At 32.9% G+C, this 18,201-nt stretch overlaps 1 protein-coding gene across 2 annotated transcripts; it reads right to left on the bottom strand.

The window, feature by feature from the left end:
* Nucleotides 1-3,348: 3,348 nt before the first annotated feature.
* On the bottom strand, nucleotides 3,349-16,841 carry ATH13 (ABC2 homolog 13). 2 transcript variants are annotated; one of them, XM_068624134.2, is made up of 21 exons: nucleotides 16,178-16,699; nucleotides 15,965-16,100; nucleotides 13,563-13,729; nucleotides 12,397-12,517; nucleotides 12,207-12,307; nucleotides 11,330-11,428; nucleotides 10,416-10,526; nucleotides 10,245-10,322; nucleotides 10,041-10,112; nucleotides 9,693-9,766; nucleotides 9,507-9,576; nucleotides 9,319-9,407; nucleotides 8,434-8,558; nucleotides 7,817-7,897; nucleotides 7,129-7,189; nucleotides 6,970-7,024; nucleotides 6,793-6,891; nucleotides 6,590-6,679; nucleotides 5,258-5,317; nucleotides 5,055-5,182; nucleotides 3,349-3,869 (listed from the first exon to the last, which is right to left on the bottom strand). In XM_068624134.2, the coding sequence occupies exons 1-20, from the start codon at nucleotides 16,643-16,645 to the stop codon at nucleotides 5,066-5,068; spliced, it is 2,274 nt and encodes a 757-aa protein (XP_068480235.1). In that variant the 5' UTR covers nucleotides 16,646-16,699; the 3' UTR covers nucleotides 3,349-3,869; nucleotides 5,055-5,065. The 2 variants fall into 2 exon arrangements, with proteins under 2 accessions (XP_068480235.1, XP_068480234.1); XM_068624133.2 differs by lacking the exon at nucleotides 3,349-3,869 and adding an exon at nucleotides 4,104-4,355 and having other exon boundaries at nucleotides 16,178-16,841.
* Nucleotides 16,842-18,201: the final 1,360 nt, after the last annotated feature.

Raw genomic sequence — 18,201 nt, 5'->3', positions numbered from 1 at the left:
TATTATATATTAATAGGTAAAAATTAATAAATAGAAGAAAATGACTATTGAATTATTGATGTATAATGGAAAACCATTTAACTCATGATAGATACAAAAAAAATATTCATAAAAGGTTAATAAATTTAAAAATTAATTAGAATAAAAAATAAATTTATAAGTGCTTCTTTGAAAAAGGATATAATTCAGAATTAATTAAAATAAAATTAAAGTTTAAGGTTTAAAAATCAATGTTAGTAGAACTAAAGCCTCTTTTTCTAATATTTAAAGATATATAATTCTAAGAGTGGTATTTGATGTGTATGTATAAGAGAGATGATTGGCTAGTTTTAAAGAATCCAGGTGATAAGAACCACAATACAACTCTTAATTAATTATTGATGTGATGAGTTTAAATATAAATATATAATAAGAATTAAATTTGTAATTAGATAATATAAAAGAAATATTAAAATAATAGTATTATAGGTTATAATGTGGTTATATAAAAAATTGAGTTATTAATGAAAACAAAATGTATTCTTAGATTAAGTTAGATTTAAAGTTTATTTCTTAAAACGTATCATAGTTTTTAATACTTTTTTTAAAGTATATTTTGATAAGAAATTGTTTGATCTTGCTATTTATCGCATTATCCATAAATATATAGTCTCGTACAAGAAGAATAGATAAAACTTCACTTTCTAAACTCATAATAAAAGTAAACTTAAAATTGATGAGTGATGGTAGAAGGAAGGAAATGGTGGCATGGAAGAAAGTGTGATGAAGAGTACATCTACACCAACTCTTTGCCAAGGATCACACACATTGCTCCATTGTTTGAGTAGTGAAGTGATTCATCCCTCATTAATTTCTTCCCTGAATAGTGTATTAGTTGTAAGTTGTAATGATTGATGCTTTCTCTAAAGCTAGAAATATATGCTTATTTGAATACTGTGTTTACTGCAAATTGTGCAGTTAAATTATGTTATCCAATATCCGTCAATTGCAAAAACTATGAAAAGGAAAAAGTCAATTTCAGATTACTTATCATAGTTTCTATATAAAGTTTATGGACAGTGTAGCGTACGGAACTTTTTGCTTGTCCAAAACTTTCTCAAAATTATTGTTCGTTGACTCTATGCAGAAACATGCCAGAATGGCGAGGACAAATACTCAATGTTCCATTATTATTTTTCATGTAACATATGCAAATTGTCGCCAGAGAACAAAATACTGAAATCTACGTTTTGTTTTCTTTTATTGTTGCCCAATCACCTTTCAGATTTCACTTATTGCATTTAATTTTTACGGTATAACATATGCACACACAAAAATGTATATAAAACTAAGAATTTTCAGGAATAAAAATTTACATGTCTATATTAAGTAAAAACAATGAAAAAAATATTAGTTATTTAATTTAGATGCACTGGTGGTATGAGTGATTTTTACAACATCATTCAGCCAAGGTTCTCATTAATAATAAAATTATAGATTTTTTTAATAATTGTTTTAAAATTTATATTTGTGATAGTTTTTAATTAGTTTATAATATATTGATCTTCATGTTAACTAGTAGAAACAGTGGCTGTGGCGCATATATGTCCACGTTATTCTTACATACCGAAAACAATTATCAAAATAAAATAACACTTAGTACAACAGTTTTCATAAAAAAAAATAGTTATCCAAATATTGTAAGAATAAAGATAAAATTGTAAAAAAAAGTGTAAACTTAAAATAGCTATGTGAATTGGTATAAAATTATATTCATACACTAAATTTAAACTAAGGGGTTTAAATTTAAAGGTTTGGTCTCATTAAACAACTAAATCTCACTATCTTGTTGAACCAATATAAGTTTTTGTAGTTTTTTCCTTTCTTTGTAAAAAGATTTAAAACCATCTATGTGGACTTGTCTTTAATTCTAACAGTTCACTTCTTCCGTCATATATTTGTCTTTTTCCTATTTTCTTTTTATCTGTGTTATATTTTAATATAGTCACAGTAAAATTTCTACAAAAATAATTGTAAGTGTTTACTATAAAAATAAACTGACAATCTGTGGTTGGATTCTTTTAACTTCCCCATTGTTTGTACTATTTTTTCTCCCTCTTCTTCATTCATGCCTATTAATGATCTTGAAAGGAATGAATTTGTCTTGCTTGTCTTCTCGACCCACAGAAGGTACTCAACATTTTCAGCCAATGGAACATGAAACAGAATTTATCTTAATCAGTTGCCGACATACTTGTTGAGATCAAGATTTATTTTATGTATAAATGGACTGTATGTGAAAGACACATGTATCAGATATCGATAATCGAAAGACACTTATAGGATAAGTATCGGTGAAATGTTCAATTCAAAAAATATTTGTTGAATTTCTGACAACTCTAACAGGATTCTAACATAATTTTAATAAAGATAAACACATTAATTTTCTAAAAATTCAAATTTAGATGAATTTTTAATATGATTATAAAAATAATAAAGAAATCATTTTGAATTAGTAATGAAAAAAACTGAAACATACTTATGTAAATAAATCTTTATTATTAATTTATATAATTCATGTTTATATAATATATAATTTATATAATTCATGTTTATATAATATATAAATTTATGTTCTCGTATCCTACGTTCTAAAAATTATATAAATTATATGTATTTCTGTGTGTAACATATCACTCTCTATGCTACATAGGTTAATAATAATACCACATGCGCCTTACCACTTGTGTTCTGTTCTGTTTACAGTAGTGAAACCACTCTTTAGAGAATCTAAATTTGAAAATTGTGGTAATGAAGAAGAGAGCAGAGTGAAATGAGTTTATTTATTACGACATTGAAGTTCGACGTTTAGAAAGAGACGGAGATAACAGAACATGCCCATGTGGTATGCCATAATAAATTCCCGTCCTTTATGAAAGGTTGCAAACCATCTACCATACGGGAATCCTTGACATATTTCGCCATATCCTTGTCACTTTTATTGTATGCAGTTATATAATTTTGGCATATTAGGTTCTCACGTCATATGCATATCCTGGAGAAGGGCGTAGAAGAAAAGCACGAGCGTAGACAAAAGAAAATAATTATTTTTTTTCCCAAGGACAAGAATCAGAATGCCAAAATAGCAACAGCAGAAAATAAGACATTGGAAGCGATGAAACAGACAACGTGAATTCAATAGACTCTGCACACAATGATGACCTTCAGTGAGGTTCTCAGGATATGAAACTCTTAAATTACTTGCATAAACACCTAGAAAAAAGCCTATCGTTTTATCTTCAATTTAAATCTAACGCGCAACGATGACACATGCAGACATTTCTCAATGAACAAATCCATGGAAGTCAATTTCGGGCAAACCTTCCTCTTCAATTTTTGTTGGAAGCTACATCATACACTATAGTTATTACAACAGTCATGCTATATAGAAAATAGCTAAACTTTGACAAATTTCGGTTCAATTCGGGAGTGGAATGTAATTGTGAATATATGCAAAGTCTATATGATGCCTATACAAGTTACTATACGGCTATTACTATTACATGAAATTATTTTTTATTTTGGGAGTGAGGTTGGGTGTAATGACAAAAATGTGGCTCTAAGTACTTGTGAAATTTCTCTACTTTCTCGCACTCGCTGTTAATCACCGAGGTGCTCTTCTTCCTTAAAGTACTTTCTGGTTAAGAGCCTTATCAATTTAGGTGCAGTTACACCCCATCACTTGCTAATTCGAATTTGTGTACATACTGAAAGCCTTCCGAAATATTGGGTATTGCTTTCTATCATCTCCCCGGGTCATTTACTCTTTTCATGCTCTGTTGGTTGAGTTGTAACCATGACTGAACATGTGCTATTTCTCGATCCTAAATCTGCAATGATAAGCCCAAGCAAAACCGATAAATAAAGGACATGGCAAAGACCTACAGGCACAGCATAGTATCATTTTAAAATACCAAACTATCGATAGCTTAAGTATTCTGAATACCCTATCTCGCATCTCAGTTATATATATAACTAACTCTACACATCAGTACTTTCATGTTAGCATTTAAGATCGGTCCCTAGCTGGGATGCTAGCATCATAGGACATGAAAAATGTATGACGCCTAGGAACGCAAGTTAATTATCATACCGAATACAAGGTTTCTTAGATACCAAGGAGAAAAAATACACCAACATACCAACAGCCTCCTAATGTACTATGATACAGACACTAGAATGGATGGAACAACAATCCTAAACCTTAAAAGGGATATACATTAGAATTTGCATTTGTTATATCCATCATTAGTCTCATATCCTACATTCGCTTAATTAAATAACATTTCATTTCCCTCCAGCACGGCATAGAGAACCTGTACTCCATGATAACAATAGTGTCAAGGAATTTCACGACACTAAAATTTAATAAAAAAGAAAAGGTATAGAAGACGGGGTAAAAAGTGTTATTTATAACTAGATACATCTTTTTCATTGTTCTATTTAAAAATATACCAGAATATTACACACAAGAAATTGATTACATCAGCAAAAGACTAGGCCCTGTTTGAAGACGGACTTAATACTATAGTACTTGGGTGATGCCATCATGTCACATTTCTCAGCTCTAAAAGGTTACAACGTCCATGCTTATTATCAAAAACTGTACAGCAATTCACGACACTAAAATTTAATAAAAAAGAAAAGGTATAGAAGACGGGGTAAAAAGTGTTATTTATAACTAGATACATCTTTTTCATTGTTCTATTTAAAAATATACCAGAATATTACACACAAGAAATTGATTACATCAGCAAAAGACTAGGCCCTGTTTGAAGACGGACTTAATACTATAGTACCTGGGTGATGCCATCATGTCACATTTCTCAGCTCTAAAAGGTTACAACGTCCATGCTTATTATCAAAAACTGTACAGCAATTTATGGGAAAAAACTTTCATGCCATAAAATTGCTAAATGATCTATTTCACCATCTTGTAAACATTATTGCATGGCATCACAAACAGAACATATTAAATATAGAAATGTTTGAAGAAAAAATAAAGTAAGATTCACCATGTAGCTGCTTATGCAGTCCCTGTTATCAATCGTTCCCGTTCATCTAGCTTCTTGACCTTTACAATGCCCAAGAGCACTTGAAAACCAAAGATTGCACAGAATATATATCCTACAATGGCAGGCACCTGAAAAAGATAATCCATGACTGAGCACTGAGATCACACCACATAAAAAAGAGATGCAAGATGGGAACAGCTTACACGAATTGAATTGAGATACAAAACTGTTGCAAGATTGATTAGGCTACCAGCAGCCACTGCCTGTTAATTGACAAAAAGGTAACATGAATATGAGAATGTGTTTCATAGTTTTTTAATATTTAAAAATTGATTTTTAAAAGTGAAATGGAGAAAGTTGAAAATCAAAGCAACTTCGAGATGATCTTGTTTTTTAGTATTTGTTGGGCCTATCGTGCCACCCGCTATCGGACCACCCATAATATATAGTCCCACGCACGAGTTGGCAGTCTCGGCGTGAGGGGGTGTGTTGGAGATCCCACATCGACTAGAGATTAGAGTCTTTCATTGTATATAAGTGGGTGCAAACCTCAACCCTATGAACCGGTTTTATGGGGTTGAGTTAGGCTTAAAGTCCACTTTGTAATAAATTTCATAAACTAAAAATGAGAAAATAAATTTGAAAGCAAATTTAACATGAATATAAGAATGTGTTTCAAAGTTTTTTTAATATTTAAAAATTATTATTAAAACAGTTTTTAAAAGTGAAATGGAGAATATGAATAATAGAAAACTGAAAGTTGAAAATCAAAGCAACTCCGAGATGTTCTTGTTTTTTAGTATTAAATTTCATAAACTAAAAATGAGATAATAAATTTGAAAGCAAATTTCAAAACCTACTCGTCAAAACAGGTTATTTAAACAAAAAAACAGAAAACAGTTTTCAAACCAAGAAACAAACAGAACCCATAACATCCCAACAGATTTTCCAAGTGTCTCCTCCAGTAATATTATTATTCATTAATGAGAACAAGGATTCGAGAAACACACATCTTGCTTTCAATAGGTTCAGGTATAAAAGCATGAAATTGTGTCCAAGAGTCAACAACTATTTATACACACGTCCATCAATCATTTAAAAGCCATCGGAGAAATAGAAAAATATTGAGATTTTGAATACAAGTATGTTATAAGGTAGACATCATACAGTTACACCTTTGCAGTATTTGAAATATAACTGGATGCATGGGCAGTTAGGCACTCGAAATGTAGGCATAAAAAGTATAAAAGACAGATAAATGAGAGTTACATTCATCTACAAACGCATATACAAGTTGATTTAATATAGTACTGTATTGCCACCACATGAAAATAGCTATTCTCATTTCCATAAAACTTAGATTTTGCAAGAGTGACCATACAACAGGGGAGCCTAGAGCTGCTTACAGTAGATATTGAGGTCCTATCCTAACCAGAAAGAATGACAATGTTCTACACCAGTAAAACAAACTTTAGCAAAGGGATGAAACATGTAAACTTTATGGTTCAAATAAGTCATAAGTTAGCTTGACTCACATTCCCTATAGTCTTCTGGACTGCAGCAACACGTTGGAATGCCCTCTCAGATTCCAAAGTTCTAACTCGGAGCTTTAGATCACCTTGCTCCTGTGGAAAAATTACTTTCAATAACCAGTGATTTAGAATAGTAAAAGTTCAAAACAAACAACAGGTATGAGTCATGTTAATTTGAATTATATTTCTGAAAATCAGGGAAATACCAGTTTTTGGATAATTTCAGCGAGCTTGTCAATCCTATCAGCCTGTCTGAACAAGTTGTAAAATGCTTGAGACTGTCTATCCCATCTCTTCCTGAAGTCCTGTAGGTCATAAGATAGGTATGAGAGAAAGAAATCATCATATTTACTGAACTCACAATAGATCATGTTTGTGACTACCTTTAGGACAACTTCAACCCCAGCTTCACGAAACCTTAGCAACTCCAGGGCATAACTACATGGTCAGGACGGTTAGTTGCATCAGATACATAAAACATAAATTTGATATAAACAATTGAAAATAATTCAAAAATTAAAAATTATGAAGACAATATTTACGGTTTGGCAATCTCAGTAATATCAAAACGTGGATCAAGCCCCTTTCCAATGCCATCCAACACTGCACAGACAAAAATTTACTTATTGCCTTACAACCACACGCATCAGATATCCAAATTCATGCATTAATAGGGGTGTTTGTAGGTTGGGTTTGGAAGGATTTAGGCAAATCCATTACCCAACCCACTAAAAAATTATTGGGTTTGGTTGGGTTGGCTTTTTGTACTTTTGATGTTAAACCTAATCCAACCCAAATCCACTTTTGATCGGGTTGGATTGAGTTGGGTCAATTGGGTCAAAATTTGAAAAAATTTCCCTTTTTTGTTGATAGTTGTAATTTTCAAGTATCAAATCAAACTAACTAAAAAATAGCACAACCTTTACAAAAGTTAATTCAAGACTTAAGTAAGCAAATAAGTCAAGTCATAACAAGTTTATCCAAACCAATTCAAGACATGAAAAGAAAAACATAACACAATTTATTCATAACACGAATATAAGAGTGGATCTTGAGTCACTCATACTAAACTCATCATCCAACCCGTATAAGAGTGGATTAGTTTGAATTGGGTCAGATTTGACCCAATCATAAATGAAACCCAACCCAAACTAAATGGGTTGGATTGGGTCGAGTTGAATCACTGGTAACTTGACTCAATGAACACCCCTATGCATTAATTACATTTACCTGAGAAGGCTCTAACAACAAATGTGAATGTAGCAGGAAATCGGAATGGCTGGTCTCCTGCAATAGATAATAAATCTTCACCTGTTTAAAGCAAGAGAGATGGTATCATAATACATCCCTATTCCAAACTAAGCAAGCAATAAGCCCATGGGTTGCATAATTATCAAACTAAGGGAAAATAATATTCAATAATTTGAGTTACTGGATGTTTGTGATGTGTAATTCTTTTAGTTGAGGCAAGTGAAAGCCAAACTTTAGAAACAAAATCATTATAACCAATAAGGAAAAACCCAACCAAATTTAAAACAAATAAAAGATAAAAATGCCTAAATAAAATCAAGGTATATGCAATTCAGCATGGACTTTTCAATTTTCACCAACTTGTATGCTACTGCATACAATTTAATGATCCTCAAGAATTATTGATCCGACATTCATAAAGTTTTAATTGCAAATAAAAATATCGTAGCTGGGTAGGAGATTACCTGCATATTATACATTCTGACCAAACGCTATTTTTATCTTCACATATGGCAGATAAATGAAAAACAATACTTGTATGCTCATTTATATAGCCTTAACTTAAAATATGTATTCAGTTACACCAGGTGCATTACCAATAGCAGCCAGACGTTGTTTCTTCTTCTTAATTTTTTCCTCCTTGCTTAATGGTTTTTTGAATCCAAGTTCAGTTGTCGCTACTTCTCTCTCACGCCTTTGTGCAGCCAGGCGCTCTTCAAAACTGTAGAAGACAATAAATTCAAGGTTAAACATAACTAATCAGTACCATAAGTTGTTCTTGAGATAAAAACTGCTAGGAATCCAGAAATTGGTTGAGTTTTAAGGGAGAGAGAACAGGGAAGAAGAAAATTAAATTTTTTTTAAGCATTTTCTGCACTAGAGCCAATACCCAGTTTCCCAAAAGATAACGAAACAGAATAGACTCACTTCTAATACATCCTCTTCCTTATTTATCTAAAAAAAAAAACCCTTCAGTTGTTCAAATTGTCCCCAACTAACTACTCTGACTGTTCCTTAAAAACATCTCCTTCCTCTATGCCCCAATAAGATAACCTAATAAATCCAAAACAGATCAGAAAGCTGTAAAAAAATTCAGATAGAAATTGGCTCATTTCTAACATCATAATAAATCAGGACAGACAGGTGTTTCTCCACAAACCCCATTCAACAAGCAATGCATTTCAGCTTCTGACATGACTGTCATAAATGAAACAAACCAAAGAACTATCTAACGAAAATATATTGAATCTGCAAAACCAGTCTTCAAGATGAAATGTTTGACTCAGATTCTACAATTTAGGATATGTTTAAGTTTTTTTCTGAATTGTAATCTGTATTACAATCAACAATTTATAAGTTATAGTACAGCCCGTCCTGGTACTTTTCCATATGATGATATTAACTTGAGATAATATCATTGTTTAAGTACTGGAGGTGTTTACATTTATGGTATATCCCCCACTAAATTGGTCTATAAATACCTGTCAAGGAAGAATTGTGCTGTTCTTCTAACAGCAGTCATATCTCCAGTAGGGACAAGAACTCCCATTTGAATCATTGCTTGTAGAACCTAATAGACCAGAACACAAGCTTCATTTGGTAAGTATTTGACTAAATAATGTGATATCGTATGGTATTCATATAGACACGGATCATGAAAAGAATCTACCTTCTCTGGATCCTTCTCATAAACCCCATAAAATGCTTCAAGCAAACCTTCTCGAATATTTGGACTGATACTGTAAGGCACAAACAATACCAGACATATTTGTAAGGAAAACCATCTCACGAAGCTTTAAGTATGTGCTGCTGGTGAATTTATAAATAAAATTGCCACAAAGGACAAAGAACATACCTCCCCATCATTCCAAAATCATAGAAGATCAACCTTCCACCATTGACATCATCAACTGCAATATTTCCAGGATGCTGCAGGAACAATGTAAACATGTATTGATTACAAAAAAAAATCATCTGAAAGGAATACAGTCCTTTTGGGTCCATCTCATAGCTATGAATATTAATCATAAAACAGGTGGCTTGCATCTCATTCTTTCAACAATAGATGCTAATGTTGCAGCATAAGAGCAAGTTCAAAGACAGTTACCAATTTGGCTTTACTATACAATTTACCAGATAGTCAATCCATATATAACAATATATATATAGATTTCTGATATCAATACTAAAAATACAAACTCACAGGGTCAGCATGGAAGAAACCATGTGATAAAATTTGTTCCAAGTATGACTCAACAGCATATCTTCCTAACCTGTAGAAGATAACAAATAATAATTTGAATCAAGTTAGGTTCCATCCTCAACAGAGATGCATAAAAGTAAAAGGTAACAATGTAACAGGTTCATAGTGATTTTGACAGCATATAAATAAAGATTCTACTAAACTTTTGCGGTCAACACCCAATTGATCTAAAGCTTGTATTTTGTTTATTTTAATTCCTGGAACATACTCCATTGTCAGAATCTGCATTGGCAACATAGATTGCAAATAAATAAGTTATCAGACATAAAAATGGAAATGTGTATCATTACATTACAAGGGTAATGAAGGTTAAACCTGTGGTGTTGTATAATCCCAGTATATTGTAGGAACTTTCACATAATCCATGTTCTTAAAGTTACTTGCAAACAATTCTGCATTAGCAGCCTCCTTGGTGTAATCAATCTCCTGAAAATTATTAATTCATGTTGCAGAAACAAGTCAGAGAATGTGATTTGCTGAGAACACATGCATACATCATACCAAAACAAGAACACATTCACAACTCAAGTGACTGGAATGATCACTCTTATGTATGATCTAAGTCCAGTTTGTATTATTTAGATGGTTTTCTTAGTTCTTACATCAAGATTTTTTCATACGTAAACCATCTATGATAATGCAACACTATGATCTAGCTTCTGGTAATCCATGCAAGCATTAAATTCTCTAAAACTTCTCTGTCTTCCTAATCTTGGCATCAATGACACAAGAAACTCGTTATCATACATCAATAGAATGTAGCACAGTAACACTAGCAAATTAATATTACTGTTTGCAGTTCTTAAAACATCCAACAAAATATGAAATCTGGGACACCCAAAAAGTATGCCTCTTTTTTGAAGGACTACAGCTGCAGGTCATAACAAAGTACCTTTGCAGGCCACCTAATCCCTTCTCTCCAAACAACTCAAATATAGTTATATCCTTTGTCTTTGAGAACCTACACCCAGCACAATTCTAGTATCTTTATCATGAAAGCCTCCCATGAAGCAAAGGAACTCTTCAGCTTTCTCGCATGCAATTCCACAGAACATAAAAACTTAAAACCTTTGGCCTAATCTCAAACTCTATACAAGAAGTGTTTCTCTACAATCTTATTATTTGACCTCACTTTATAACAGTATTAGACCAAGATGATGGGGAACAAGACAATTTACTTATTTCAGTTCAGTAAACCCAAGTAATATAAGAATTCCAGAAATCATCACCTGATATAAGACAGAGGCACACTCATCGTAAATAGCAACCCAATCCCTCTTTGCACCATCTGATTTTGGATCAAGCTTTTGAAGATATTCAGCAATAACCTGGGGTTAAAGAAAAAACATTGGTACCAGTGTTCTATGCAGTAAAAAAAATCCGAGGATGGAAGTGCAACTACAAGAAACATTCATTAAGTAAAGGGAAAATTGCACTTACCATTTTTAAGGTTAAACTAAATGACACACACATCCCCTCTTGTTTTGAAATAGATACTTATCTCCCTTATGTTTTTAATAAAATGACACTCCCACTCCTTATAACTTTTAATTAGACATGTACCTCCTTTATGTTTTCACTAATGACACTCACCTCTCTTACGTTTTTTAAAAAGTGACACTCAGCTCCCTTATTCTATTTATAAAAAAAATGTTTATAAAAAACTCTTTAATTTTTAATTTTCTTAAGTTTTTATTTAAGTTTTACTCTGACATTTTTAAAAATACAAGGAAGATGAGAGTCATTTACTAAATACATAAGCAAGGTGAATGTCTATTTAAAAACTAGAGGGGGAATTAATGATATTTTATTAAAACATAAGAGAGATGAAGGTTTATTTTAAAACTAGAGGGGATGTAAGAGTCATTGAGCATAAGCTCAGGAGAGATAAGTGCAATTTTCCCTAAAGAGAATACAGATGAAATATTTAGGTTCATATCCATAATATAGTACGAACTTTGAAGAGCACTTGTTAGGTTTGGAATGTTAAACAAAACTATTAGGAGATAAACTTGAGAGAAAATAACAGAATTATCAAAAAGTTAAATCGGATCTTTGCAAAACACCATAAAAAAATAACAGGAAAGCCTAAGTTATGACACTGACCCTCAGATTTTTAAGATCAATATCAAAAAGACCCTTGAGACCAGGCCTTTGCACTTTAATAGCAACTTCCTTTCCCTTTAATCTTGCACGATGAACCTGACCTGTATTAGAAAAAATAGAAGAGTTGACTATTCCCATCTTCTCATCAAATATGAACATACAATACAGGATGGGAAAGGTAAACGATTACCAAGACTTGCAGCAGCTATTGGTTCATAGTCAAACTGATCAAATATATCACCTAAAGGAGATCCAAGCTCTTCTTCAACAATAGCTATAGAGGTCTCCGAAGGAAATGGAGGAACTTGATCCTGAACCCAAAATACGAAGCAACTAAGGCCCCGAAGAAATGCAACCTTTGTTTTTTTTATTTTAATTTATGTTTTTTTTTACATGTAGATTTATGTCAAGATCATCTTGTCATCAGCTTCAGAACTCAGGGGAAACATTTTCAACAACCCTTTTATTACTTGCTACTGAAGTATATGAGCAAGATGAAAAGCTTAGACCACAAGAATACTGGAATTACAAACAAATCATTCAATCCTATAACAAGAAATATGTTTCTTAATTAATAAACTACATCAAAATGTGTCTAGGTCATTTGGCATTCCGTTTATGGACACATGTTGATTAGGCACAACTTAAGACGAGAAATGAAAATGTATTTTAGCATAATAAAGTGTAGATGTAACTTCAATCTAGGACTACTCTTAACTAGATTGAAAGTTCATTACAAGATTAACAAAAGTAAAACATTTACATCCTTCTTGATTAAAAAATTGCCCTGACCTCCCTTATTATATATCAAAGTCCTGCTTGTTCATGCACATATTTTATTAAAAAACTAAATAGATTCCCTGATTTTATGTACAAATCATAATATAGTATCTTTCTTGATTGAAAAATTACACCACCCTCATCCTTTATATTATATTAAAGTCTTGCTTACACTTTTTCTTTAAAGTGCACATATTTCAATATCATGGTATCTTTAAAAATAACAAAAGCAAGGATGTGCAAAGGAGGTATAATTCTTCAATCAGAAAAGGGTGTAAGTGTAAGAAGCATTGTTGACCTCAAAGGAAGTCACTGTAATCACCCCAACTTGATTGATAATCTTATACTTTGTGAGACACAAAAAAGGACCATAGTAGAATAAGGAACAGTCAACAGAATGCTCGAATATAACTAGAAAGTCACATCCCATGCATACAGAAACAAATGAAAAACAAATTTATATGCAAGAATTTTAGCCTTTCATCTTTTTATTAAATGATAAATATGACCAGTAACAAAAATTAGTTCAAAGATCTCAATGCAGGGAAATAAATTGTGTTCAACACTCCAATTTACCTGAAGTTCGGACAACTGGTCAACATATTCTTGAGGAAGAATGTCCACCCTTGTAGAGAACTGCTGGCCAATTTTGATGAATGTAGGACCTAATCTCAGGATGCTTTCCTTCAGCCATTTGGCAAGGGCCTTCCGCCTTAAGGTTTGCTTTTCCTCAGTCATTCCTCCTGCAAATATTACCTTCAGATCAAATAAAAACAGAAACTGATATCCAATAAATTCAACACAGAAACACTACATAGACTAACAGATCTTTCGGTTGTAGTTAGGAGTAAGCTATAAAACAGATGTCGATCGTAAATACCATAAATTAACATTGTAAATACCAATAAGAAAAGATGGTTTTCGAAGGTTTCCTTAATTGTGGCAATGGCAACCTCTACCTCACTTTACTTGTAGCCTCTTCTTATAAATTTTGAGCAATCCTCACCTCATAACCCGATTTATGGGTTGAATTAGGTCTTAAACCCAAATTCTAAGATGGTATGAAAGCTTATTTTAAACTTGTAACTAAATAACATGTATTTGTATACACACTAGATATTCAATCCTGAAAAATGTGAGCATGTTGTTATTGGACCACCCATGCTTCAATGTTTAATCCTAGACATGAAGATGTTGAGATCTCACGTTAACAAGAGATATGATGGTTAACATAGTCCTTATAAGGTTTAGGCCATTCTCACCTTACAAGTTGATTTTAAGGTTACTTAGGCCTTAAATCCAAATTTTAAGTTGCTTAAGAGTTTTATCTTTGACCCATTACTAGGCCACCTATATTACCACGATTCAGGCTCATAACCCAATGCATGAGGGTGTTTTGAAAAGTCCTTGCCAATCACCCCAAGTTCAACTTAATCACAGCCTCTTTGAACCACTTTCATTGTGTTGGGTGAGGAGGGGATATTCAGTCCCTCAACAATTAAGATATATGGCCAGAGTAGTCCTTGCAAAGTGAGGGCAACAATAACCTAATAAGTCAGTTGTGTAGAATTGAGTTAGGCCTTAGACTCAAATTCTAAAATAATATCAAAGCCTATCATAGATCAATTATTGGTCACTCATATTTGCCTACACTCTATATGTCCAGATATAGGCTTGAGGGCATGTTATTAGATCACCCACATTTGTCCTCAATCTAGATATCCAATCTTGGGCATTGCCACGTTGGGAGTGTGTTGAGATCCCATCTTGACTAGAGATGTAACTAATGTATTTAGTATAGGGCTTTGGTAATCCTCACCTTATAAACTAGTTTAGTAGAGCTGAATTAAGCCTTAAATCCAAATTCAAAGATATATCAAAGTATATCTTACACTCATTATTTGACCACCCACACATTAATACACACAAAACCTGGGCATGAAGGGATATTTCGAAAAGTCTCCTTGGTTATGCACACCCTTAGTCGCATTAATTACAACCTCTTTGGAACAACTTCACAGTGTGGGGGGGAGTCTTGCATCTTCTAGAGATATGGTTTATGTAGTTCTCATAAAGCTTGGCAATCCTCACCTTAAAAGAACTTTATATATGGTTGAATTAAACCCTAAGTCCAAATTCTTAGATGATATAAGAGTCTATCCAAAATTTCTTATTAGGTCCCCTATATTTTTACACTCTAGGTAGATCTTTATTCTTAGGTGTAAACGGGTTTTTTCATTGGGTTGTCCGCATTTGTCAGCAGTCTACATGTCTGGTCCAAAACATGACAGGGTGTATTAAGATCTCATTAACTAGAGATATGTGCAATATCCTTATTTGGTGTCCTTCTAAAAATGGTAATGTAACTTCATAACACTAGTGTGATTAATGTTGAAGTTTTACGCCAGTTAAGAGTTGAAAATGTAGCAATAGTCAACAATGCTAACACAACTAACCTACCATGACATGCACTCCAATTTCTATACTTCGATATCATAATTTTGCATAGGAAGGTATCAAGTAGTTGCAAAGGCATATAGTACCACTCCAACGATTAAAAAACCTAAGGTGTTAGTGGTGAAAAATAACATAACAAATCACACACCTCGCATATTCTGTACTCAAGTCATTGAATTAGTTTCCACGTGATTAAAAAACGTTCCAAACATCCCAACAAAATTGGTTTATGATTGCAATCGCTACTTGATTAACATAATACTAGAAACTCCGCCAGTAAGAAATCATGGTAGATTGTATCTGTCTAATAAGTAACCTAAATTCCTGGAGATGACCCAGCAGATTTGTGAGCACTTCAAACACATTATTGTATGCGGAAATTTGTTTAGAGTAGAACCAATGTTTCTACAAGTTAAGTCGAATCAAGTTATACATAAAATACGGCATAACCAACATATTGATGATGATAACAACAAATTCCAGCGGATCGAAACAATTGTTTAACTCTTGGGTGGACTAACCTTTGTAAGAGAACTTCTGGCTGTTCAGCCAAACCTTAAAGATGAACGTGGCAACAAATCCCCAAATTTCCAAAGTTCTTTGTATAGTAGAGTAAGTCTTGAACCTGCTCCAACGACCCCCAGGCGCAACTGCCACCTGCGAAAAACCAAACGCCCATACTTAATTTCATGTCAACACAAAGAACCTGCTCGTACGCAATCAAAACAACAAACCTCGACTTGTTCGTTCCCGGTTTGCTTAAACCACGCGTCTTCTTTTCCAATCTCCTCCAATCTTTTCTTCCTCTCATCCTCGTTCAGCTTGGACGCTTCAACCTCCACCACCACCTCCGCAGCAACTCCGTTTCCGTTTTCATAACCGTACGTCACCAAGCTCCCATTACTGGCGCCGTTAGCGAATCCCTCGACAGCGCCATTGCCGTCGGCAACATCTCGGCCCCTTCCATTAGCGGCAGGAACGCCGTTCCCACTCCATTTGACGTCATCCACTCGCTCAGCCAGCGCAGAATCATCTCTGGAGGCGCGGATTCGCGCGGCGCGAAGAGTGACGTTGGAGGCGGCGTGGCGAGAAAAGGAATAAGCAGAGGAGGGGAGCTTGGAGAGGGAAATACGGCGTTTGAGGGTGACATGTGGAGAGAGGAAATGAAGTTCAGGTAAATGGAGAGGAGAAGACATAGCCATGAATGGGAAGTTTATAGATAGAGAATTGCTAAGGATTATAGTTTGAGCATGATTTTCATGGCGAATGAGGAACCAATGTGACAGTGGAAAACTGAAGTAGAAGGAGACAGAGGAAGAGTGTAGTGAAACACAGTGAAAGGAGGAGAAGGGGTGGAGAGGAAGGGAACACGTGGCATTATGGAATATGAGCCATAAAATCTTTATTTATTTTTGTTTATTTATTAATTAATATCATGGATGTGTGTATGGGTTTGGTACGGTGGAGGATGGAGAAAAAATGGATAATTGATTTTTATGTGCTTTGAAAATAAAAATAATAATAATTTATGGAATTTCATATTTTTACATTTTTTTACTTTCACATATTTTACTCTGTCATCTTATTATTTATTGATGGTCAATTATGGTTAATTAGCTCTGTCGCTATAAAATGATTGATAACATATAAGATTATAATGTTGATGTAAACACACATTTGACATTAATCTTCATAATTTATGTCACATTTACAAATGGAGAACACATGGGTCCAAAAAATTATAAATTGCTCTTTAAATTATTTGAAAGTAGGGAAACAATCAAAAATTCATTATTTTTTACATTTGATTAAATCATATATTCATGTATAAATAAGTAATAGTTTTATAAATATTAATAATGGTATTGTTTATCTATTTATTTATTTTTAAATTATATTTATGTTATTATGTACACAGACGACAACATCTAAACATTCACATACAAATCTTTATAAGTGTCTAATCCAGTACATTTTGGGATACCAAATCAATTTTCACTTAAGTTAAGTCATTAACATAATTTGTGTGTACAAAATTCTTACTTATCATTAAGATTAATTAGATAATTTGTGTCATATTGGGCTCATCAGCACATAGATTCTTTTGACCCTATAAAGACACTTATGAGACAAGACAACTCTATGCATTTAATGTCGAGCACATACTTGAATGTTGAAGGACCTCTTGCATTTACTCTCCCACTCTCACAAAAACCAACATTTGAGGCCCACTAGGTGTCGACACTAAAGAATTTGAAGGAAATAAGTAACATGAAAGACTAGATCTTTCTGAACTATACAATGACACATGTTATAGAAAAAAAATCATATTATATTATTTCTAAAATGAGTTAAGATTAATATTGACGATGTTGTTAGATATCATTAGAGTCATTTTAAGGATAATAAGGTAGAATATATTAATAATTTCATTGTCTATCTAAAAATTCAAATTCTATTGAGTGAGATTTTTGAAGTTAGGAAAGTGATTTTTTTGTAATGGTTGGAATGTGATTGATTATTCATGTGTCACACTTTCCATAATTCATGCTTTAACTTCTCTAAAGTTTTCATTGGAATATAGTGAGGAAGATTTATTCTACTTAAAGTTTGCAATGTCCCACATCTTTCATTCGTAAATGTAATAAGTGTTGATATTTTTGGATTGAGGGTTTTAAAAAATTAAATTTATTTTAATTTAACATTTTATCCTAGTTGTAAAGTTGAATTTTTATAGGAATGGTTATAACTTACTAGA

Source organism: Phaseolus vulgaris, chromosome 9, assembly GCF_051622355.1.
Source record: "Phaseolus vulgaris cultivar YP4 chromosome 9, ASM5162235v1, whole genome shotgun sequence".
NCBI classification, from domain to species: Eukaryota; Viridiplantae; Streptophyta; class Magnoliopsida; order Fabales; family Fabaceae; genus Phaseolus; species Phaseolus vulgaris.
This window is presented reverse-complemented; position numbering and strand designations above follow the sequence as displayed.